The sequence below is a fragment of the Adiantum capillus-veneris genome, chromosome 5, assembly GCF_014529385.1.
Source record: "Adiantum capillus-veneris isolate H3 chromosome 5, ASM1452938v2, whole genome shotgun sequence".
NCBI lineage: Eukaryota > Viridiplantae > Streptophyta > Polypodiopsida > Polypodiales > Pteridaceae > Adiantum > Adiantum capillus-veneris.
In genome coordinates this window covers 169,774,216-169,799,157 of record NC_140935.1, presented here as the reverse complement: position 1 = coordinate 169,799,157, position 24,942 = coordinate 169,774,216, and the positions used below count along the sequence as shown (strand labels likewise).

General features: G+C 40.3%; 1 protein-coding gene across 1 annotated transcript; it reads right to left on the bottom strand.

Annotated features, from left to right (window-relative positions):
• Positions 1–24,383: 24,383 nt before the first annotated feature.
• LOC147458536 (uncharacterized) lies at positions 24,384–24,923 on the bottom strand. Its single transcript, XM_086513186.1, has one exon. It carries the CDS (start codon positions 24,921–24,923, stop codon positions 24,519–24,521), a length of 405 nt encoding a protein of 134 aa, XP_086369312.1. The 3' UTR covers positions 24,384–24,518.
• Between the last annotated feature and the right edge of the window lie 19 nt (positions 24,924–24,942).

Here is a 24,942-nt window from a genome sequence, read left to right as displayed (position 1 = left end):
AAAATCTTTTGCATTGTGACACAAGCCAAATGTGGTACTCCATGAAGCATCTTTGCCATGTTGTCGAGTGTTTTCTTCATGTAAGCTTCAATGGTCATGCTCTCCTTTAGCTTTGATAGTAGAGGATAATTGGACTAGGTTGGGCTCTTATTCTGCATGTAGAGGGATGTTGTCCAAGCTCTTCTTCATGGTAGAGGGGAAAAAAAGGATCTTCCTTGATTTCCTTTGGTAGTCTTGTAAACTATACATCCCAACTTGGGTGCTTATGTAGCTAGATTTTTTTCTAGCTTGGATCTTCTTTTGGTTGCATTTTTATGTCTTTAATGTCGAGACAAGGGTAGTATCCTTAGGGTGGGACAGGGTCCTAGGCAAGGCCGACTAGCATGCTTTGTTTAGGGATCTCCTAGAGATAGGCTCAAGGATCCTGTAAGGAGGTGGTTGGGTGGAGAAAGACACATCAATAGTCCCATGGGAATCTCATTGGTGTCAGAGCAAGTGATATCTTGCAGAGGGGAGAGAGTTCATGGACACTCAACCCAAAAAGAAGGGGCACACTTTGAATGCATGAGAAAAGTTGTGGTTGAGGAAGCTAGAGTCAAGGAAGATGAGTGTAGGAGAAATTGTTGTGCACATAGAGGATGTAGATGGTCAACTTGCTCGTTTTGCATCACAGAGAACATCAATGGGGATGTATCTGCGATGGGAAGATTTCACAACACTGCATTCTCGCCATTTAAGGCCCACATAGTTTGCAGTGAGTCTTTCTCTCACTCTCTTCTCATTGTTTGCACGTTGCCTGCCATGGGAGCTCATGTTTTCACATTTTTGCTTGTTTTAGTAAGTGCACCCCAACTATGTGCTAGGGGCCACAACAAGGGGCCCATCCCATGTATGGGGCACCCAAGGCTTAGGTCCTAAAGCCTTGAAAGGCTTTAAAGAGTTTTGGGGGTTATAACTTTGACATCCAGCTGGGTGGGCCCAAGCCCAAGGGCATAAGGTCTCAATGACCATTGAGCTCACAAATCATGAGCACTACTCAAACAAGAGAGCAGAGTGCAAAAGTGGTTTCATTGGCTAAGTTACAAAAAGGCAAGTTGTACTTATGGCTAAGGGAGTTGCAAAGAGGCGACTATGCTTCTTGCAAACATTGATTTTATTTTCAAGCTTTCGTCTTCCTCTTTGGTCAAAGAAAAATCCAAGGATGGGTTTTTATAACTATTAGCGGCCTATTTTCTATGGTGATCATCATTTTTCTCGATACTATTTTTTAAGCATATGAGTTGACATTAAGTGCATTTCCTATGAGCCCCAAAGCTCCAAGTTATGCTTTTCATTGCATGCAATTAAGACATGGAATGTAAGCACATTATTCATCCAATTTTGTTGATATTTTTTATGATTACTGGTGTCAATGAAGATCAATTAGAAAAAGTGCTACAAGTTTTGGTGGCGTCATTTTATTTTCACTTGCTTGTCATATATCTCTATTGGACACAACAATATGGAGGGGACATGATTCTAGTACCAACATTAGAAATATTTATGACATCTACAAGGATGTGTAGGTTATCTTCAAGTGCACAATTATTTTGGGATAGATCATGTTTAGATCGTTATTAGTTTACAACAAACATAAGGTACCATGCCCTATTCTATAATTCGTAGGCAATTTTTTAAAGATATACAACGGCATTAAGGTGAGTACAACTCATAGTAATGAGGCCAAGGGCTTGTTCTTTAATATATTTTTGGCAAAGATGCCATGGATTCATAGAGATATTTTTTTTGTATTGGGGCATAGGTCCAACAAAGGTCTCATTTTCTCACCTAGCTTTGGATTATTGGTTCCAATATTGGTTCCTATAGCAATGTGCCCACCATGATTTTTGCACAAAGAAGTAGCAAAAATGCTTGTTGGGATTCTTACTTAGAGGCCATGGTGATGGGTGTCCAAATTTTTGCATTGTTTTTTAATGCAACATCAAGGATGTTCTATGCCTTATGTAGGATGTGCATTTTCTTGTTCTATTGGAGATTTTATCAATGCCTCTATGAGTGGTATGATTTATGAGTGTAATGTTATGGTAAGCTTTCAAACCAAGATGCATTCTCACTCCATAACTTACAAAAAAATTTGCACAAAAGAACAAAATTGCATGCACAATATTGCCTGTAGTGGAAACGGAGGCCAAAATGAGCCCTTGAGTGGGATAAGTTCCTACAAAATCCTGATTGGTAAGCTATGTTTAAGGGTCTCCTAAAAATAGGCTCATGAATCCTATAAGAGGAGGTGGTTGGGTGGAGAAAGACATGTCAATAGTCTCCTAGGAATCTTATTCAAAGTGCAACACTTCATGCTTTATAAATGGGTAGGGTAGGCCTTGCTTGTGCTAGCCTGTAGAAATCTGAACAAGCTTTAGCATACTGACATTCATACTATAGATTTCCCTTTTCTCCCATTCCATTGCACCACCAAATATCTCACCTTATTCTTGAGCAATGGCTATCTGTTTTGGTAGCCTCTAATGAGCTATCTTTTCCTGTAGTTTCCTCTCATGTTGTACAGTCCCCCAATGGATTGGACTCTAGAAGGTCAACTTCACCTGTGCCAAATAAATCAACACTTTTAAAGATGGATAGTTCAAGTGTACGCAATGCCGAGAGTCCCTTGCCAATGAGCTTGCTTTTTCTACAAGCCTAGTCTTTAGTTTTTGCACTTCCATCTTAAGAGCATCTATTTTGGATTGCATCTCATTTTTTTGCCAGAGAAAGTTGGTGACAAGCTTTGTGTTTACTTGGCTCTCATCTCAAATTTTCACCTATTCATCTTTGGTCTCTAATTACTTGTGTGCTACATTTGGAAAAGTGATTGCTCCAAAGTTTGGGTTCTCCCTTATATATTTGAGCACATTTAGCTATTGTTGAAGTCTTTCCTCTGTTTGTACATGCTAAGTGTTAGTTGCATGTTCAGCTTTTTGCCTTGTAGCGTGGTTTGTTGAGATTGTTGCAACTCTTTGACAATAGATCTTGCTCATCCATACCAACCATCAACATTCCAACTACACTTTGCATGTATTCTTTTTCCTAATCTTGCCTATCAATGCAAGCCTCTCTGCTTTGGACTTCACTTGAGAGTGTTTTCCACTTCCTTTTTCAACTTCTCTTTATTTATCTACCTCAAAGTTGGCATATTTGTCAGGCTTTCATGGATATAGTTGGAAAAGTTCACATGCTTTGTGGATGCTATTTCCATTACATGAGATTTTTTTTTGGCTACAACATGGTTAAGTTTGGTATAGCTTGTGGATCTAGGTTTGGCAAAATATAGGTGTTGGTGGCATAGCCTTAGAGGAAGCTCCAAATGTGGCTTTGATAGATCACTAGTAGTCACTACTCTAGCTTTTGTGAAGGCCTCAACATTGGACTTCATTCTTGTCCTTGTGAATCCTCTTGTAGTAGGTAGCTTCAATACCTCTGCTATCACATCTTGTGATCCTTTCTTCTATCTTTTTTGAGTCACAACTAGGTTGTACCCCGTTTAGTGATGGTTGAGAGCAGTTCATGAGCCCTTCTATGATCTACTCTATAAGGAGGTAGCTAAAAGTAGTTTTATAAACCCATTCTTTGGAAGATCCTTTTGACTTCTGGAGAGTTGGGTACAACTTCCAATTATTTAGGCATGATAAGCACTTCCACTATTGTGCCTACTACATCCTTGAATTTCCCTTGAAACACTGTAGTGGAGTTTACTCTCAGTCTTTCTTTGTCCATGCAATAGGTTATGGCTTGATGGATACTCTCTTCTTCTAGTTGATATGGCTCTAATTCTTCCATTCCCTCTTTGAGAGACTTTTACTTTGGTGTGCCCTTGTTGGTTCCAGACGTTGTTCTTGTAGATGTCAAGTAGTTAATGACTCATGTTACAAATTTCAAAATCTAGGGTTTCACTTTTCCTATTGATGATCTTTAGATTAATTGAGCAATGACGACACCAATTTTGGACTTTCCTTTTTAGGAAAAGACAACTCTAGACACTTCGCAAAATGTATGAAAACGTATAAATGGAAAATTGTAAAATCTATTAAGAATCATAATTGTCAACATTATACATGATGCAATGCTTAGGCTCATGTGTTGATTGCATTTTTTTGTCAAGCAATACACATTCATGCAACATAAACAACAAAACAAGCATGGATAGACTAACTTCTATTTATGCCGATATAATTTGGCGAAATTGCTTACTTGCATAAGGAGCTAGAGTCCAAGGTCATGAACAAGGAGGATGATATGGATGTATTTTCTTACAAAGATCAAAGATTGAAATGTGCACTTAATTGCCATTAGTGAGGTCATTCATAAAAATACTCTTATTGCACAACTAGTTTTTAATGTTTTGCCATATTCTTATCAAACTTTTGTCTCCACCTTTAGGCTTGTGAGTGACAAATAATGATGTAAATTTTGATAGCCTTGTATGAGTGTTTCTATAGGATGCCTAATCTATAAAAAATAGGGCAAGCAGTGTGCTGTTGAATGTGCATTTCTAGCTGCAAAAGATAAGAGAAATACATTTTAGTGCCACCTCCAATGCTTTTGTAGGTAGACGGCATACGCCCATAGTTGTTGCCTCTTCAAAAAACAATAAGTCTGACAAGTATGGTGATAAAGATAAGAAGAAGTTGAACTATCATTATTGTAGGGAAGATGATCATCTCATCAAGGAATGCCATAAGCTTAAGGCTTAAGAGGCTCAGAAGAAAGAGGCAAATGTATAGCCATTGCAAATGCTTCTTCGAATGCTCACTTGTTGTCCCTAATGGGAATATTATTATGTGTGAGAATAAATTAGGGACTTCAGAAGATTGTGTTTACTACTACATATGGTAGCTCTTTCACACTTTTGGATGCTTTGTATGTACCTAGGATCAAGAAGATTCTCATTGCAAACATTGTTTGGAACATTATGTCGGGTCATGATGTATGAATAATTCTTTAAATATAGGTCTATTAATATTAGCGCAAGTTCTAGCACTTACATTTCTATAGTTGTTTTGCTTAGTGTTGTACGGAAACACTGGTATGCTATGAACAACCTATTAAGCATTTCATCACTCCACACATTTGCTCACAAAAAACAACAAAATGTGCATGGGGATATTCTAGCTTCTTGGTATGCAAGGCATAATGAGGCAAAAGTTGATTACATGTAGAAGGCTATAATCAAATACTATGCAGGAGGAGGATTATATGGATGTATTGTGCTTCAAAGGTTAAATATCTTAAGGACCAATTGGTTGCTCTTGGTGAGTTTGTTCTTAATAGTTCTCTTTTGCAAACATTTGTTGACGTGTTACTAGATTTGTAACACACTTTTTCCTCCACTTGGAGACTTTTAATAGATAAAGTACGTGATATGTAGTAAATTTTGATGGTCTTGTCTTACATTGATGTAAGAGGACCAATATAGAGAAATAGCACTAATTTAGAGAAATAGCACTAAGCAACATGATTTAGAAATGCATTTGTGGCTACTTGAAAGAAGAATACTAATGCCCCCATCTCTAATGCTCCTTCTTCAAGTAGCAAGCTTGCTACTAATTCTCCCTTGAACAACAATAAGTCTGAGAAATCTGGTGATAAAAACATAAGCAAATCATCACGTCATTAAGCAAGTCCCTAAGCTTAAGGCTATAGAGGGTCATAACAAATATGGCCACCGTTGATGCTTCTTCTAGTTCAAATTTTGCTAATGTTATGGAAGATATAGTATGGGCATTTAGGGCATGACCTTTTTGTTCATGATGCATTTATGGCTTTGATTGCAACTTCACATGTAAGTGGTATCATCATGATAGGTTTATTTCTCTTTAGGTTGTCCCTAACTAGAATACTATCACGTGGGTTAACGATGCATTTTACCACTTAAGGAAGTTTTAAAAATCTGCTTTCTTTTTTGAGTGGTAGCACTTTCACACTTATTGATGCATTGTACATGCTTGGAATGAAGAAGAATTTATTCTCTCTCTACATTTGTGAGCTTGTTTTTGCATAAGATTGGTGGATGGTAAATTTACTAATCAGGGTCCCAACTCAAAATTCAATTGACATGATAAGTAGAGAGAGTTTTTGGGTGCTATGGTTGTGACATTTAGCACCTAGTTTATGGGATGTATAAGCTGAATGCATATGATAAATGTGTGGAAGATTCAACATGCACAATATCAAATTCAAAGGTTGTTGTTAGATGCACATATTGGTCATTCTAATATTGCTAGTTTGCTATCTTTGAAGAAATCCAAAATGGTTGCTTCATTGCCCCCTCTTAAGACACCATCTAAACATGTATTTGAATTCTATATTTCGGGTACAATGCAACATAAGTTTCCAAAGGATGGTTTTGTGTGGGCTTGTCCATAGAGACATTTGTGGCCCTATGCATACTACAACTTGAGGGAGCCATTTGTACTTCATGACTCAAGGCATGTGGTGTCTATCTCTTTACGAAAAATTCCACAGTCTTTATGTTCTTCAAGAAGTTTTTGTTTATGGATGAAATAAATTTGAGGACGATCACTCAAGGCATGCATATGTCTATCTGCTTAAGGAAAACTCCAAAGTGTTTATGTTTTTCAAGCAATTTCTATTTATGGCTGAAATGTATTTAAATTCTTTAGGGGCACACGTCCCTTAGATGGAGGGGGGTTATATGTCTAAAGTTTTAATGTTTTTTTGCCTAGAATTGGGATAAAAAACCAATGTGTAGTGACATATACCCCTCACCAAAAAGGGGTTTCTAGGAAGGAAAATAGGTCATTTATAGAGATGGCATGATCTATGGTTCAAAGGAAAGATTTTCCACATGCATATTGGTGAGACACTACTATGTGTATTGTGTATGTACTCAACAAGTATCATCCCATGAAATCTTTGCTATCAATCACTTTGAATGAAGGTTGGCATGGCAACAAGACTTCTATTACTCACTTCCATGCCTTTGGCTACTTGGCATAAGTTGTAGTGGTTGAAAGAACGAAAAAATTAGATGATAAGTTCATACATGTGTATGGGCTAGAGTTGTGTGTGGAATATTTTGTCTTGTCAAGATTCCCTTTGCAAATAATCCAAGATCCATTTCCCAAAACAATAGTGTAGCCCATGTCATCGAGCTATCCGCGGTTGACACCAAAGTTTTAGTCAACTTTGGTGCATGTTTGACACCTCGAAGCATAGACTTAGTGTCATTATGGATACACATTTTCACATCTCCAATGCCACAAATCTCAAGCTTAAAGGAATCACCAAGCTTGACGAAACCATGTGTGGAAGCATAACTAGAGAACCACTCCCTATGTAGAGTAACATGAAAACTAGCACTTGAGTTAATGATCTATTTTTGTGCATAACACTCATCTAGAGCCAACAATGCATTTGGACTTAAATCAATAGTGAAGATCAACACATTGGATGGCTGCGGAAGGTCAAGGACAACCTGAGTGGGTGGAGACTCAAGTACATTGATCTCCTCAATATTTACAATGCTCTTTGGAAGATCGGACTTTACAATCAATTTCCCGTTCTCACTCATCAAAATATGGTAATCTTGTTTAAATGGCCCTTCTTGTGGCAATGGTAGCATTCCACATTGTGCATGTCACATCCATGGATCTTGCTACAACCATTCTTGTAGTCTTTAAAACAGCCATGACTACAAATATGATGTTGCATCTCTTTGGTGAGCAAAGCGCTAGTAACATCATTGAATGCAAGTTTTTTGCTAGCAAATCCTATGACAAGGGCATGGATAGGGGATCTTTGACAACCATAGCACCGAAGGTATTGCAACATTTGAGAATACCCCAACTCAATAAAATCTCATTCATAGACCTCCAAAAGGATAAGCAGACTTAAGACAGTAGCCACAGTCTTAGAAAGAGCAGCGAGCCTTAGAAATGGCCAAGTAACTACCAAAAATCACTCCAATGTAGGCTCCACAACGACGTACATATGTAGTATCTGCAACAAAACACAACACAAATCTTTGCAAAAGTACATGATACGTGCATAAACAAGTGTGAATAGATATGCAAGCAGTATAATGGATCCCAACAAGGATAACACTCTCCAAAGAGGTCAAAATTGTTTGCAATTCATGTCGCACCATCATCAAAACACCCAAAAAGGAACCATCACTAGCATAAGCAATCCAGAATCCCGCATAGTACGAAGATTGACCAATGAAGTCGTGTTGATTATGCTCCTGTAATACCACTATATCTGCTTTATTTGTACATAATGCCAGATTAGCTTCCACTTATCGTGATTGCACAATCCACGCACATTATACTTAAAACCTGTATGAAGAGAATGCACATGTACAATATTTACAAGAGAAGCACGAGGCACAATCATCAAGTAGAATTGCCCATAGGCACATTTGCTTCCATACTAACAGTCAATAAAGCAGACTCCATATGCGTTCCTTGCGGGGGATTTTAATGCATCTGCAACGACACAGATGTTGACCTAATCATAGCATCTTTATATAAGTGAACCACTCTATCCCACGCTTAACTAACGAGTTATGATCATGAGATGGAGATGTTACCATATACATGTGGTAGTGATGTGTGTGAACACACTAGGACCGCCGGGCATTTTTCCCTCTTTAGGAGGTTTTTTCCCCCGTGCATTGTATATACGCCCATCACTCTAGGGCTATCTATCTTTCCATTGCACACTAAGTTATACACTCTCTGTTGTGTGCCTTGAGCTTCCTTCATCTTCCCCAAGCTGTGTGTGTTTCTCTGCAACCCTAATTCCAACAATTTGGTATCAGAGCAGATTGCGTCCTCCCGGGCTTAGTCTCCAGCTGCTCTAGTACACGCCTGCTTACTTTCTCCGATTTCAGTGAGATTTGGCGAGCATTCGCAGGTCGACAAATACTTCGAGAAGACTCGTAGAGCTCGGTCTGCTAAGATTTTCGATTTGGGCTCATTTCAGCCTCCGTTTCCACTACAGGCAAGTCTGCACGGGCAATTTTGTCATTTTGTGGAGAATTTTTATCAGTGCCATTTTTTGCATAACAGGTGCCTTATAGTCTTCCACGGTTTGTGCTATATAGCACGTGTTGTTCCCGCTCTGTTTCTCCTATTTTCGGGGAGTTTTCACATCAGGTGTAGCATTTACCATGGCTGACAACAACAACACAGATGTGTTCAAGATGTTTGCTGTTGAGGACAGGTTGGATGGGGACAATACCCTATGTGGTCTTATATGATGCAACATGTTCTTGTGTCAAAGGGCGTCTGGAATATTGTGCAGGGCATTGATGTACGTCTTGGTTCTGAGGATGTAGGCGATGTTGCAGGTCTTGCTGCAAGGATTGGTGCTGCTAGAGTTGTTTTGCCTACGGCAGAACAAGCTCGTTGGGATGTTAAGGATGCATAGGCTCATGCATTGATTGCGTTGTCTGTGAAGTGCACCATTGTTCCTCACATCCGTTCAACAAAATCTGCCAAACAAGCTTGGGATATTTTGGCTGGTCTTTATGCAAGTCGCAATGAGGCTAAAATTGCTTTGCTGCGTAAAGAACTGGAGTGGAAGATTATGCATAAGGAAGATGATATGGACACTTTCCTTGCTAGTGTCAAGGATATCAATGAGCAGCTTATTTCTGCAGGTGAAGTCATTTCAGACAGTTCCCTTGTGCAGAATGTTCTTGATGCCTTACCAGATTCTTACCATACTTTTGCTAGTACTTGGAGAATGATGACCCAAGGGTTGTCAAGTTTGATGCATTATGCACATTGCTGTTGCAAGAGTCACTTTCTAGAAAAAACAGGACTAGGCAGCGTGCAGTTGAACAAGCTTTTATTGCTTCTCAAAGAAAGGGTGGTAACAGTAATGCAACCACTTCTTATGGTTCTGCTGCGAGTGGCAAAAATTCCGTTCCTAATGCTTCTGCTGGCAGCACTTCGTCTGGCAATTCTAGTGATAAGGGCAAAAAGAAGATGTGTTGCCATTATTGTAAAGCTAATGATCACTTGATCAAGTCGTGTCCTAAGTTGAAGGCCAAAGAGGCTAAGAAGAAAGAGGGTGGTTCCATTGCAAATGCTGGTTCCACTACAAATGCAACCATTGTTGAGTCTTTTGTGAAAGGAGACTGTGATGCTCATGTTGATGCAGAATGGGCTTTTAGTGCAGAGTGCACTTACAATCCTGTTGTCCATGATGCATGCTTGTCAGTTGCTGCAGATTCACATGTGTGGTATTTCGACAGTGGTGCTACAAAGCACATTACCTCACATCGTGAATTGTTTACCTCTCTAGAGTTTGTCCCTCATGGGAATTCAGTCACTTCTGCCAACAATGCCTCTTATCCAGTTCGGGGAGTTGGAAAGATTGTGCTTACTGCTGCTAATGGCAGTTCTTTCACACTTGTTGATGCACTTTATGTACCTGGGATCAAGAAGAATCTCTTGTCTGTATCCGCACTTGCTAGACTTGGACTTGTAGTCAAATTTGTGGATGACAGATATACAGTTCATGATCTCAGTTTTGGTGATGAAATTGTTGCATCTCGCCTTTTGTGCCGTGGGCTGTATAAGCTCACTTTGTATGACAAGTGTGGACAAAATTTTGCAAACGCTCTTGCAAATTCAAGGGCTATTTCAGATGCAAAACTTTGGCATGCACGTTTTGGTCATCTGAATTTTGCCAGTTTGCTGCGTTTGCAAAAATCTGATATGGTTGCTTCTTTGCCGCCTCTTGAAGCACCTGTCAAACATGTTTGTGAAGGCTGTATTTTGGGTAAGATGCAGTGTTCTAAGTTTCCAAAGAATGGTTCAGTTCGGGCCACATGCAGGTTGCAGCTTGTGCATAGTGATGTTTGTGGGCCCATGCAAACTCCGTCCTTTGGCAATTACCTGTACTTCGTGACTTTGATTGATGATTACTCCAGGCATTGATTGATGATTACTCCAGGCATGCATGGGTATGTCTGCTTAAAGCAAAGTCTGAAGTTTATACGTGCTCCAAACAATTTCTGGCTATGGCTGAAAATGTCTCGAAATGTACTATGGGCACCCTCCGTTCCAATTGAGGGGGGGAGTATATGTCTCATGAATTTAATGCATTTCTGGCTAGTCGTGGGATAAAACACCAATGTACAGTGCCTTATACACCTCAGCAAAATGGTGTTGCTGAGAGCAAAAATAGGTCACTGACGGAAATGGCACAATGTATGGTCAAAAGTCAAGCTTTGCCGCATTCTTTTTGGCTTGAGGCCATCATGTGTGCCACTTATGTACTTAACAGGTGTCCTACGAAAGCTTTGCAGTCTATTACTCCATATGAAGCATGGCATGATAGAAAGCCTTCTATTGAGCACATGCGTGTTTTTGGCTGTTTGGCATATGCTTTGGTGCCACAAGTGCAACACAGAAAATTGGATGATAAGGTTGTCAAATGTATTTTTGTTGGTTATAGTGCTGAAAGCAAAGCTTACAAGTTGTATCATCCGCAAACAACACGTATTTTGGTTTCACGGGATGTAGTGTTTGTGGAAGATTCTGTTTAGCCCTTGCTGTCATGTACTAGAGACGATAATGTAAGCTCACATGACATTTATGACATTTTGTTGCATCTTTTCAGTGGTGGAAATACAAATGTAAGTTCCAATGAGGCAAATGTATAGCCTATGGAGGTTTCTGAAAATGTTTTAGCTCAGCCTATTTACTGATGCCGATGTACATGATGTACTTGATGAGGAAAGGGCTGAAAATGAGTAGGCTAGAGGTATGCCAAAATGGCTGGTACACAATTTGCGTGACAGTAAATTGGATGCACCTTTGTCTAGTCGTACTTGTTCAGGTCTCGCCATGCATCTTATGCATCAGATTGTTATGCTTTGGCTGTGTCTTACATGATGTTGAGGTGCCTCTGTCTTTTGATGAAGCACAAAATTTAGAAAATTGGATGGCTACCATGCAATCAGAATATGATGGGATGCACTTATAGAAAATGACACATGGACTTTATGTGATTTGCCTCCTGGCAAAAAGGCCATTGGTACGAAGTGGGTTTACAAGTTGAAACGCAAGCCGGATGGTGAGATCGATCGCCATAAGGCTCGACTTGTTGCAAAGGGTTATGCACAACAAAAAGGCATAGATTATGAAGAGACTTTTGCTCCCACTTGTCGTATGACTACTGTGCGTTTTCTATGTGCATTGGCAGCTCATTTTGGTTGGGATGTACATTAATCAGACATTGTTACTGCTTTCTTGAATGGTGACATATTTGAGGAAGTTTATGTAACGCGCCTCGCGGTTTTGTCATAAAAGGACAAGAGGACAAAGTGTGCAAATGTAAGAAGGCTTTGTATGGGTTGAAGCAATCTCCTCGTGCTTGGTATGAGAAAGCTGACACTCATCTGTTTAAACGAGGCTTTCGTAATAGTCCAACAGAAAGCACATTGTATGTAAAGCGTGAGGGTGATGTACTTCTCATTGTGGTTCTTTATGTCGATGATTTGCTGATCACTGGACCAAATGAGAGACATATTGCTGAATTTAAGGCTGATTTGAATGCTACTTTCAAGATGAAAGATTTGGGGCTGTTGCATCATTACTTGGGTATACAGTTTAAGCAGTGTGATGGTGGTATTGCCTTGTGTCAGAAATGTTACATAGAGACATTGCTATGTAAATTTGGACTTGAGGATTGCAAACCTATTGCCACTCCCATGGAAACAGGTTTGAAGTTGAGTCTACATGATGCTGGCAATCCTGCTGATGTCACTCTTTACCAAACTGTTGTTGGCTGCCTCATTTATGTATGCAACACGAGGCCGGATATTCAGTTTGCAGTCTCACAGGTCAGTAGATTTATGCATAGCCCAGGGTCTAAACATTGGCAGGCTGTCAAGAGGATTTTCCGCTACCTTAGTGGCACTTTACATCTTGGCTTGTTTTATCCCAAGGGGGGATCATTGCCGCCAGACTTACATGCTTTTTCGGACTCAAATTGGGCTGGTTGTTTTGACACCCGAGTGTCCACAAGTGGTTTTTGTTTCATGCTTGGCAATTCATGTATATCATGGTTGAGCAAGAAGCAACCTACTGTGGCCACTTCAAGTTGTGAGGCTGAGTATAGGGCAGTCTTCACAGCTACGGTTGAGTGTGTATGGCTCAAACGCCTTATGGCTGATTTGGGTGTTGGACATGACACTGCCAACACTATCTACATTGACAGTCAGAGCGCATTGGCAGTTGCGAGGAACCCAGTTTTTCATGCTCGCACAAAGCACATTGAGGTGCATTACCACTATGTCAGGGAGAGGCTCTCAGCAGGAGAGATCAGCTTGGCTTATGTGCCAACACAGGACAACCTTGCAGATCTTTTCACAAAGGTATTGTCTCGTGAGAAGATTGAAGCTTTCCGCAAAGCTTTGGGCTTACTCCCCTTTGTGGACTGATCCTCAGGGCATGGCACTTCCCTTTACTCATGTGCAGCTCTCGTTCATCGCATCACTCCAAGGGGGATTTGTTACCATATACATGTGGTAGTGATGTGTGTGAACACACTAGGACCGCCGGGGCATTTTTTCCCTCTTTAGGAGGTTTTTTCCCCCGTGCATTGTATATACGCCCATCACTCTAGGGCTATCTATCTTTCCATTGCACACTAAGTTATACACTCTCTATTGTGTGCCTTGAGCTTCCTTCGTCTTCTCCAAGCTTTGTGTGTTTCTCTGCAACCCTAATTCCAACATTTTTTTCCCCCGTGCATTGTATATACGCCCATCACTCTAGGGCTATCTATCTTTCCATTGCACACTAAGTTATACACTCTCTATTGTGTGCCTTGAGCTTCCTTCGTCTTCTCCAAGCTGTGTTGTGTTTCTCTGCAACCCTAATTCCAACAGGAGATGCATAAGTTCCACCACTTCTCCCATCCAAAGTAGGTACATAATTTCTTGAGACATGCAAACCAAGAGGCTTTGCAATCTTCTTTGAAGTTTGCCAACTGTCAATGGAATCCCCATTCTTGGCTTTACCTTTGGTATCAGTCTTTGCAACAGAATGCACATTAGCCAAACTTTTATTTTGGTCTTTACGCTCTTTGACCAACATGCTTCCATTAGAATCCCCCATCTTTGGCCTCACACACAAAGCGGAGGAAGAGGCAACATGAGTTCCATAAGCAGAAACAGGAAAGGGTGGAAATTTCAACAAAGACTCTTGGCATTCAGACTGCATATGGCCAAATTTGCCACAGCTAAAACATGCACCTGCAAAATTTCTCCATTTGAGTTTAAATGGCCTTTTGCCTACCATTGGATCACGAGAGTCAACCGTGATTCTTGACGGCATTGAATTATCCATATCCCAAAACACACAATATCTATTGGAATTAGTATCCAAGTTTGGGGGCATTTCACTTTGCCCAACTGAGCAGCCGTAAGAGGTAAGAAATGCATCCAAGTTTGTGGAAATCCAACTATTGCCACCCAAACTGAGCACCTATGTTTTATCAAACTCTGATAATCTTTAGTAAGCACCCATGACAAAACATGTGCATTTGAAACACAAAGGCAATATTTCCAACAATTGCAAACGAGCATCCATGTCTCCCAGTAACATCTCATAAAAACCACGGGCACCAAAATACACCCCTTAGACTGCTTGCCTTTTCAACAAAAAATCAACCCATTGGCCTACATCTTCTGCTGAGGGCATCTTGCCAAGGAAAAAAGGAATAACCGCAATATACATTAGAGTTCACTAAGTAGCGCAATGATGTCATTGTACCACTATCCCACCACTCAAAAAAACAAATGCTAATATATAATACTTACAATGGACTATCTACATAAATGGGCATAAGCCATGTCTAGCATAAGGTTGATGCACATACCACTATAGAATTTCTTTATCATCAAATCTTTTTAAGGTTCAATCTTCCAATTGACCTAGTTAACGACTAGGGTTCCCCCCTTGTTGCAATGCAATTTGAGTATAATTATTGTGAAGAATGACACATGATCTTTGTGTGATTTTCCTCTTGACAAAAAAGGCCATAGATACTATGTAATGGAAATGGCCTATGAACTTTGAGGATAGCAAAATTTAGAGAACTAGAGTGAGCATTTTTATGAGACTATTTTGAGAACATGGAGGGTGAACTCGGCCATTTGTTCAGGTAATCCTGCACAAAAATGTTGCTTTTTCTCGACAAAGTCTATCTTTTGAAAGACGGTAGCCTTGAGATGTAAATCCCAAAACTTATCCACATATTTGTGGATAGACTCGCTGGAGAGCGCAGCTTCAAACTCCGCCATTCAATAAGCACTTTGTCCTTTGCATCGCTTGTAAGGAATTGCGCTATGATGGAAACTCGTAGAGTTTTCCATGTCTTTGGGGCTTCACCATTGCCACGAAGGCTAACCCACCATTGACGAGCAGATTTTTAATAGTGCATAGCTACATGGCGTAGCTTGGAGGACTTCGTGAAGCCCTTGTATCCAAAGGCCACATCAAATTGCTGAATGAAGTCCAGTACTTCGTTGGTAGCACCAAAGGTTCCATCATAGGTGAGAAAAGAGAGACTCTTTCCTCCCTCTTTGAATTTCTTGAGCTTTTGAGACCTTCGTCATGCAGGGTAAGATTTGTGATGTCCGCTCCTTGTATTCTTGAGGAGAATCATTGTTGCTTTCTTCGGAAGAGGAGGAAGGTGAAGAAGAAGGAGAAGAGGGTGACCTCTTTCTTGCCTTTTTCTTCCTTTATTTCCTCTCTTCCCTTTCGGAGTGACGAGGAGGACTATGAGTGGAACGTTTCCTCTTCGAAGGAGTTGGAGATCGTCTAAACCGTCGTCTTCGTGGAGCCACATCTTCAGAGGAACTTAATGATTCGCTTCTTTCTTGTTCTTTGGATTCCTCCTCTCTTCTGGGAGAGAGTTTTCTTCTGGAAGTCTCATCAAGAGGCCTCCTAAGCTCTCTCTCCTCTTGGAGAGGAAGGGAAATCCCATAAGCACGAAGTTGTTGAGTAACTTTGGCTTCTCCTCTTGGAGAGTAAGGGAAATCCCATAAACACGAAGTTGTTGAGTAACTTTGGCTTAAAAAGCAGGGCTGCCCATACCTTGTTGTAACCTAGTAACAAGATAATTGACAAACATGGGGGCATCATCATTAGAACCTTCATGTGCAAAACCAAAGTTGTCAATATTCATTCTACTCTCTTTGTTATTTTCATCCATGCTAATTAAACTTATGTATGAATTACTTTGTGCTCTGGTACTCTCAAAAACCTTAGTCGCTTTGCCTTTGAAAATTAGTTCTCAAGCAGCCACACCTGTGGTTTAGAAACTATTGATTGCAAAGACTAGTGGAGCCAAAGGCAAGCCCCGAGAGGTTCCATTATTAAGACTATAGTTCCCAACGGCGTACCTCAAACTAAGTCCTGTTCAACCAGGATAATAGATCCCTGTTTCACTTACCCTATTGCAATGAACAGGTCCAAACTTTCATGAACAACTTAAGGACCTCTCTTCTTAAGCAAGAAAAGAGAAACCAATAGCTCTGATAGCAATGTAATGGAAATGGCCTATGAACTTTGAGAATAGCGAAAGTAAGAGAACTAGAGTGAGCATTTTATGAGACTACTTTGAGAACACAGAGGGTGAACTTACTTAGCGGTAGCAACATAACCATTATACTTAATTAACTTGGCATGAACAATACTTTTGCAAGAGAGAGAATTAGAGAACATAGACAACAATTGAGGACCGGATTTATGTGGAGCTGGTCCTCACTCCAATAGGCTTTTGTATTATAGATTCTCCCATAAAGAGAGACTTGGTACAATACAATCTTTGTGTTCCTTGTGACCTAGGTGATGCAAGGAAGATGGAAAGCTTCATGCATCACGACCATAACATAAACTTTGTAAAAGCATTAACTATCCCCGGCCTCAGTCTCAAGGCCTCAAACACCTTCGAAGGTGGAGAGAGCTAGCGGGGAATGAGGGTAGGGAAGAGGGAGAAGAAGTAACATACAAGAAAGAGATAGTTCCTCACTTATCATCACTCTTCTTGCATAGCATAGCATAATATCATAATAATGACGATGAAGAAGATGTCAAGCTTAAGCATTGGAACATGATTCTTGGTTGAATTTACATTCCATAGCCAAGAGTGTGGTGTAGGCTCTCAACTTCTCAACCAGCTTGGAGAAGGAGATGGAGCTCTTGTACTTTGCACTTCACATAATGAGAGAGAGAGAGAGAGAGAGAGAGAGAGAGAGAGAGGGAGCAAATTCTACTTGGTGTTTGAGAGACGTCATCATTACAAACATGATTCTAAACATGCATACTACTTAAATTTGTGCACAAGAAAAAGAGAATTAGTCTTATAAGACAAAAAAATTGATCATTTAAAAGAAACATGTACATTCACTTACTCTAATGTAGCATTGTAAGCATTGACAAGGTTCATACTATCCTTAAGCTGTACTCCTTGCATCCATCTAGCATCTTCAAAAGGATAATTTTTGAACTTAATAAGATATCATTGGATAATCTTACCATGCCGTAGCACCTTAACTTCATGCCAAAGGATAGCTTCGGGTTGTAGCACCTCTTCTTGGTCTTCAATTTCTGGGGGGTCTTCAATAATTGGTTCACTTGGTGGCTCTCCTTTGTAGGGCTTAAGTAGTCTCACATGAAAAGCATTGTGTATGAGCCAATAGTTGGGCAACTTGAGTTGATAATCCATGTCATTGATTGGTTTCAAGATTTGAAAAGGACCATAGTATCTTTTTGCTAGTTTAGCATAATACTTTTGATGGCCCGTAGGATATTTGCCCGTCGTTTGCCTTAATCGAGCCTTGGAAAACTTGAGTAAGACCCAATCATTTTCCTTAAACATTAAGGCCCTTTTGTGCTTAACAGTAGTAGCAGCCTTTTTCCTTTGTTGAGAGATGGATATAGCCTCCTTAATCTTTTGGGTGGAAAGATTCTTGTAGGTCACGGCTATACTCATTAGCAGCGAAGATCTTTCCATGTAGTTTAAGTAGGAAGGGACTTTTAGGTCTTCCCTCTATGATCTCAAAATGTGCCTTTCCCGTAGTAGTATGGATAGTATTATTGTATGCATACTCTACAAGAGGTAAGTACTTCTCCCATTCTGAGTGTTGATCTACTTCTGTAACATAAGTCTTTAGTAGATTGAGTATCATAAGATTGGCTATCTCACTTTGGCCAATTTGTTTGTGGGTGATAGGTTGAAGAAAAATTCAATCTTGTACCTAGATTATCAAAGAGACCTTTCCGAGAATTACTGGTCATTCTAGGATCTCTATCTGACACGATGGATGTTGGCAATCCATGGTGTTTTGAAAATCTGAGATATGAAGAGAGTTGCCATTTGGTGTGCCTTAATAGTCTTTTTGACAGGAATAAAATGTGCTTGCTTACTAAACATGTCAACTATTGTCCATATTTCCGTATTCCCATGGATAGACTTGGGTAATCCAAAGATAAAATCCATGGATATACTTTCCCATGGTGAATTAGGGATTGGCAATGGCTGAAGTAACCAAGGTTGCTTTCCTCTACCATACTTGATCTTTTGGCATACCACACATTTTGAAACATACTCTTGTATGTCTACTTTCATGGTAGGCCAATAGAAATACGTCTCTACTCTTTAAAGAGTAGGTTGAATGCCTCTATGCCCCGCATAGGGAGGAGCATGGGATTCATACATGACTGTCTCACGAAGGGAGTGGGTAACACATAGCCTATTGCCATGAAGAAGGTAACCATCCTGCAAGGTGAATGGTTCTTCTTTCTTTCCCAAGGCAAGGGCTGATATTATATCTTTAAAGTCAGGGTCAGTAGCATACTCATCTATCATAGAAGATAGATCATTGTGAGTTGCTATAGACACAGCATTGACTCTTGGTCGTCATGAAAGTGCATCGCCACTTGATTGTGCTTACCAGCAATGTGAGCAATATGAAAATAATATTGCAAAAGAAATTTTTTCCACCTCATTTGTTTGTCAGAAAGCTTGGTTTGCGTCATGAAGTACTTGAGACTTTTGTGGTCGTTTGCAAAATAAATGGAGTCCCCAATAGATAGTGCTTCCAAGTATCTAGGGCATGTAGAACAACTAAAAGCTCTTTTTCATATATGTCCAAGACCCGTTCATTGGTATTTAGCCTTCGGATCTCATATGCTATGGCATGTCCTTCTTGAAGCAAGACTGCTCCAAGGCAATCACCACAAGCATCACATTGGGCCTCAAATGGCTTTGAGAGATCCGAAAGCATTAGAACTTGTTGGGAGGTAAGCTTCTCTTTGAGTTTGTCAAAAGCATTTTTCTCCTTAGTAGTCCATGAGTACTTAACGTTCTTCTTTGTTAAGTCATGTAATGGTCCTGCTATTTGAGAAAATTTTTCTATGACGTGTCTATAGTATGCACACATACCAATAAAGCTCCTTAGCTCATATAGATTCCTTGGATTAGACCATGCTTTTATTACCTCCAACTTTGATGGATCCATATGGATGCCAACTTGAGAGATAATATGACCTGAGTATTGAATCTCTTGAAGGAAAAATTCGCTCTTCTTTTGATTATAAAAAGCTTGTTCTCCCTCAAAGCTTGAAAAATTACCGTGCTCCTCCAAGGACTTGGAGTAGATCATGATATCATCAAAGAATACTCCAGTGAACTTGTGGTAGGGTCTAAATATTTTCTCCATCAAACGATTGAATGTGGCCGGTGCATCAGTCAAGCCAAAGGGCATGACCAGATATTCATATAAAGACCAAATGTTTGTACAGAACGCGGTCTTTAGGATATCTTTATTCACTATCCTTATTTGATGATGCTTTTAAGGTCAATCCTAGTGAATTAGGTCGAACCTTATAACTTATCAAACATATCTTCTACCCGGGGTACGGGAAATCTGTTTTTGATAGTGATATGGTTTAGTGCTCGACAGTCCACACACATGCGGTATGTACCATCTTTCTTTTGCACTAAAAGGACTGGAGAACACAAGGGAGAGGAGCTAGGTCTCACCATCCCTTTGTCTACCAATTCTTGTACTTGTCTCATGATCTCCTTTTGATGAGCTTGGAAAACTCGATAAGGAGGCTTATTAGGCAACGAGCTTCCTGGTAGGAGCTCAATTCGATGGTCATCATCTCCTCGTTTTGGGAGTAATTGCGGCTTCTTGCCCCTTGAAGGCTCCATCAGCTACAACTACATCTCCTATCTCATGAGCTTGAATGCCTAACTTGGTGGCCAACTCTGTGGATATAAAATTGTGAGTAGAGCCAGGGTCAAAGAGGATAAAGGCATCATGCTCCCTTACCTTTCCCCAAGCATAGGAAAGAGGTGATCCTTTGCAATGAACATCCAGTTTTGGAGCTTTGATCATGGAAGCTCTAGGAGTCTCATTGCGGGCATTTCTTTTGGGGCAAGAACGGTAGCCATGTCCTTGCTCCCCATACTTAAAGCATTTGTGGTCCTTGCAAAAAGCTTCTAACTCTTCAGGAGAGAGTTTATTTTTACCTTTGTAAACTCCCTTCTCCTTGGACTGGTTGTTGTTGTTATTGGAGTTGCCTTGGGAAGAGTTTTGCGTATTGTTTTTTCCCTTTGCATCATTTTTGACTTTGCTTTCCATGGGCTTGGCATTCCTTTTAGCCCCTTGTTGGAAATTGATGCGCGAAGCAACCATAGTGTGGTGGATTGCTTCGATAATAAAACCAGGCCGTTGAGAGTTGACACTCGGCCATTTCTTCAGGTAATCCCACACAGAATTTATTGTTTTTGCTCAACGAAGTCTATCTTTTGAAAGACGGTAGCCTTGAGATGTAAATCCCAAAACTTATCCTCATCTTTGTGGATAGACTCGTTGGAGAGCAGCTTCAAACTCTGCCATTCAGTAAGCACGTTGTCCTTTGCATCGCTTGTAAGGAATTGCTTCATGATGGAAACTCGTAGAGTTTCCCATGTCTTTGGGGCTTTGCCATTGCCACACGAAGGCTAGCCCACCATTGACGAGCAAATTTCTAGAAGTGCATAGCTACATGGTGTAGCTTGGAGGACTCTGTGAAGCCCTCGTCTCCAAAGGCCGCATCAAATTGCTGGATGAATTCTTTGTTGGTAGCACCAAAGGTTCCATCATAGGTGAGAAAAGAGATACTTTTTCCTCCCTCTTTGAATTTCTTGAGCTTTTGAGACCTTCGTCATGCAGGGTAAGATTTGCGATGTCCTCTCCTCTTGTACTCTCTAGGAGAATAGTTGTTGCTTTCGTCGGAAGAGGAGGAAGGTGAAGAAGAAGGAGAAGAGGGTGACCTCTTTCTTGCCTTTTTCTTCCTTTGTTTCCTCTCTTCCCTTTCGGAGTGACAAGGAGGACTATGAGTGGACCGTTTCCTCTTCGAAGGAGTTGGAGATTGTCTAGACCGCTATCTTCGTGGAGCCACATCTTCAAAGGAACTTAATGATTTGCTTCTTTCTCATTCTTTGGATTCTTCCTCTCTTATGAGAGAGAGTTTTCTTCTGGGAGTCTTATCAAGAGGTCTCCTAAGCTCTCTCTCCTCTTGAAGAGGAAGGGAAATCCCATAAGCACAAAGTTGTTGAGTAACTTCGGCTTGCAAAGCAAGGTTGTCCATAGCTTGTTGCAGCCTAGTAACAAGATAATTGATAAACATGGGGGCATCATCATTAGCACCTTCATGTGCAAAATCAAAGTTGTCAGTATTCATTCTACTCTCTTTGTTATTTTCAGCCATGCTAATTAAACTTATGTATGAATTGCTTTGTGCTTTGATACCCTCAAAAACCTTAGTCGCTTTACCTCTGAAAATTAGTTCTCAAGCAGCCACACCCGTGGTTTAGACATTGTTGACCACATGCAGAGTGCATATCAAGCAACCATGCTAGCCTTAGGACAAGTGTCCCCCTTTCCCCTTTGAGAGAGACGCTTGATAAATGCATAAACAATTAATTTAATTAACTAAATTATCATTGGACCCCTTGAGAGGCCAACCAATAGGCTTTAGGCACACCATGAAGGCAACATGGAGAGGAACTTGACATGCGTCCTTGTTGCTTCTTTAGACTAAGCTTGCCTTGTGTGAGGATGTGTGTGTGCTCTCTCATGCCCCTACAATGAGGTCTCGCCCCCCGACGAGTAGGGATACTTGTTGACTTTTGGAACACCTTGGCCCTCAAACGCCCTGGTTATGAAGCACCTTAAGCACCTTAGTCAGCAAGCACGACAAGCACCTCAAGCTTGGGCCAAGTTTCCACCTCAAGCACATCCCTAGCTTGCCTAAGGTCTAAGGACTTTTAACACTAACTTTTGAAGGTCTTTAATGAAGCTAACCCTAAGGTCTTTAAGCTCCATTAGCTAGCCTTGCATACCATCTCTCATTTAGACCCCTTTAACCTTGGCCCCGTGTTGAGATAGGTCCATAAGCACGTGTCTGTATTCTAACCCTTGTTCTCGTTTATTCTCCCACATTAATTGATCAATTTAATATGAGAAAATTATTTGGATTAGATATTAGATTTATGACATACTAAGTGAGTTTGAAAGTTGAAACATAAGCCTGATGGTAGTGTTGATTGCTATAAAGCTAGACTTGTGGAAAAAAGGTATGCTCTTGAGAATGGCATTGATTTTGATGAGGGTCCACTTGTTGTATGCCTACAATTCATAACATTGTGCATTGAAAGCTCATAGTGATTGGAATGTACATCAATTGGAGATAAAGACTTTTTGTGAATGGTGATTTGCATGAAGAAGTGTGTGCAACATAGCTTTTGCTTAAAAAGGATAGAAAAACAAGATTTGCAAGCTTAAAAGGCTTGGTAGGGTTTGAAACATGATGTAAAAAGAAACATGCTTATTTAGTTGCACAATTAGAGTGAATACTTTTTGAATCATTGTGCTCAACATTGCTCACTGGACCAATTGAGGGACATATTGCTGATTTAAATGCCTCTTTTGAAGTATCAAACTTAGGGATTTTGCATCGAGCTGTGTCAAACAAAGCATATTGTTGATCTTAATTTTGAGCCTTTTAGCTCACCACCGCAAGCACCCAAATGAATAGCTGGCAATACATTTTATTGGTGATGGGTGATGAGTCATTAATATCGATCATCCTCAACTAGAAAGTATTCACCAATGATAATTAATGCCTAAAAATTCCATGCATTTATAGCCTTAGGAGAAGGGAAAGTGTAAGAAATTGATAGTTGCCTCAAGCACACATATAGGTAGTTAAGCATCCCAATTTTTGTCTCAAAAGTGAGCAAGCTTAACAATCACACGAGACAACCATGAAACTTTATGACAAATCAATTTAGAATCAGTCCTTGAAAAGCTCATGTTTCAGAGCCTCAAATCATTCCTGAGATTCCTCCCATCCATGGCAAGATCCAAACTTGACACATTCAAGTAAAGTCCACATTAATGCTCACCGATACCTTTTTTCGGCAAACGGAACAAAAGAGAACTAAAATAGTCCCGGTTTTTTCAGGTAGTTACCTTGTAAACCCAAAGTGCATCAAAAGAATGGCATTTAACAATGATTGGTTCCACAATCATTATTGTGGTAATATGTCGCAACCACTTTAGTAATAAAGAAAACATGGAATCAAGCATATAGACAAACGTGTGCTCTACCATGCCATGCACCCACTCCACCATACTGGCATTTCAAGTCCCCAAAACAGAATTTTATAGAAGAGCCATTGTAAAAATATTCACCAGTGTAGCTCATGAGCATCCCATTGGCTCCCTGCAACGCTTTTCAAACAGCTGCAACTATGAAGAATTAACTAAAAAGGGCTAATTGCTTACATTAATGACATGAATAACGACGACGCTACTTTGATGGCACCTAAATTCCACAATTAGACAAACCTTGTGTTGTTTTGTTGGTGATGGTGGCAAGTACCAATTGGAGCACATTCAATACAATCAATGGCTACTGCATTCTTTTCAATACAGCTTTCCACTTGTAGACTTATCCACCTAATTTAATACTCCAGTAATTTCAAAGCATCCACATTGAAAAACTTAAGAACCAGGAGACCTCAACAGACCACAAGCAGTAAGGATTAAGCCCCTTTTTTGGCGATTCACTAAGTTATGGGCATGAAGGGTTCCATTCTCAGATTTATAAAAACAGTGCTGTTTCTTAGGAGCCAAGTTAAACCTCACACCATAAACAAACTTCTTAATTTCTAACCGGTCAAAGCTCACCCTTAACTACGCCTGCTATCCGCATATTTTTTGAGCTGAATATTTCAAAGATTACACGCAGAACAATAGCTGATAGTGAGAAGCAAAGATACAATCTAAACTTCTTGTAAGACGGCAATACGAGGGTGGCCATGAGGACAACTAGATTGCAACAGATTGAATAAGTGAGGCAATGGGAAATTCATTCATTCATTCACCTGAACTCCACTCAAGTTTCAGCTTAAGGGAAGTCTCCATTGCCATGAATAGAAATCAATCTTGCAGACCAGGCAGAGGCAGGACGAAAGTGCCCTGCGAGAAAAAGGTGGTTGGTGGTTTGCCTAAAATCCTCATTACCTCCCATCCAAGGATTGCCTAGGGTAACCCATGGACCCAGCATTGACTCTGCTGAATGAGCCAAGGCTGCATTCAGTGCCCAACCTGTGCAACCAGACATAATCATATAATACATGCCCCTGCGCTTGAACACAGCAGGAACTTCTCTCTGCATTACCGCCCTTATACTCCTCATTTTTCTTTTCAAATTTAAATAATCATCTGTTAAAAGCCCTACATGCAGTTTACTGTTGTCCACAGAAGAATATACAAGGTAGGCCTCTCCATCATCGTCCTTCAAAAAAGTCATATCTCTGCTTTCATAGCCA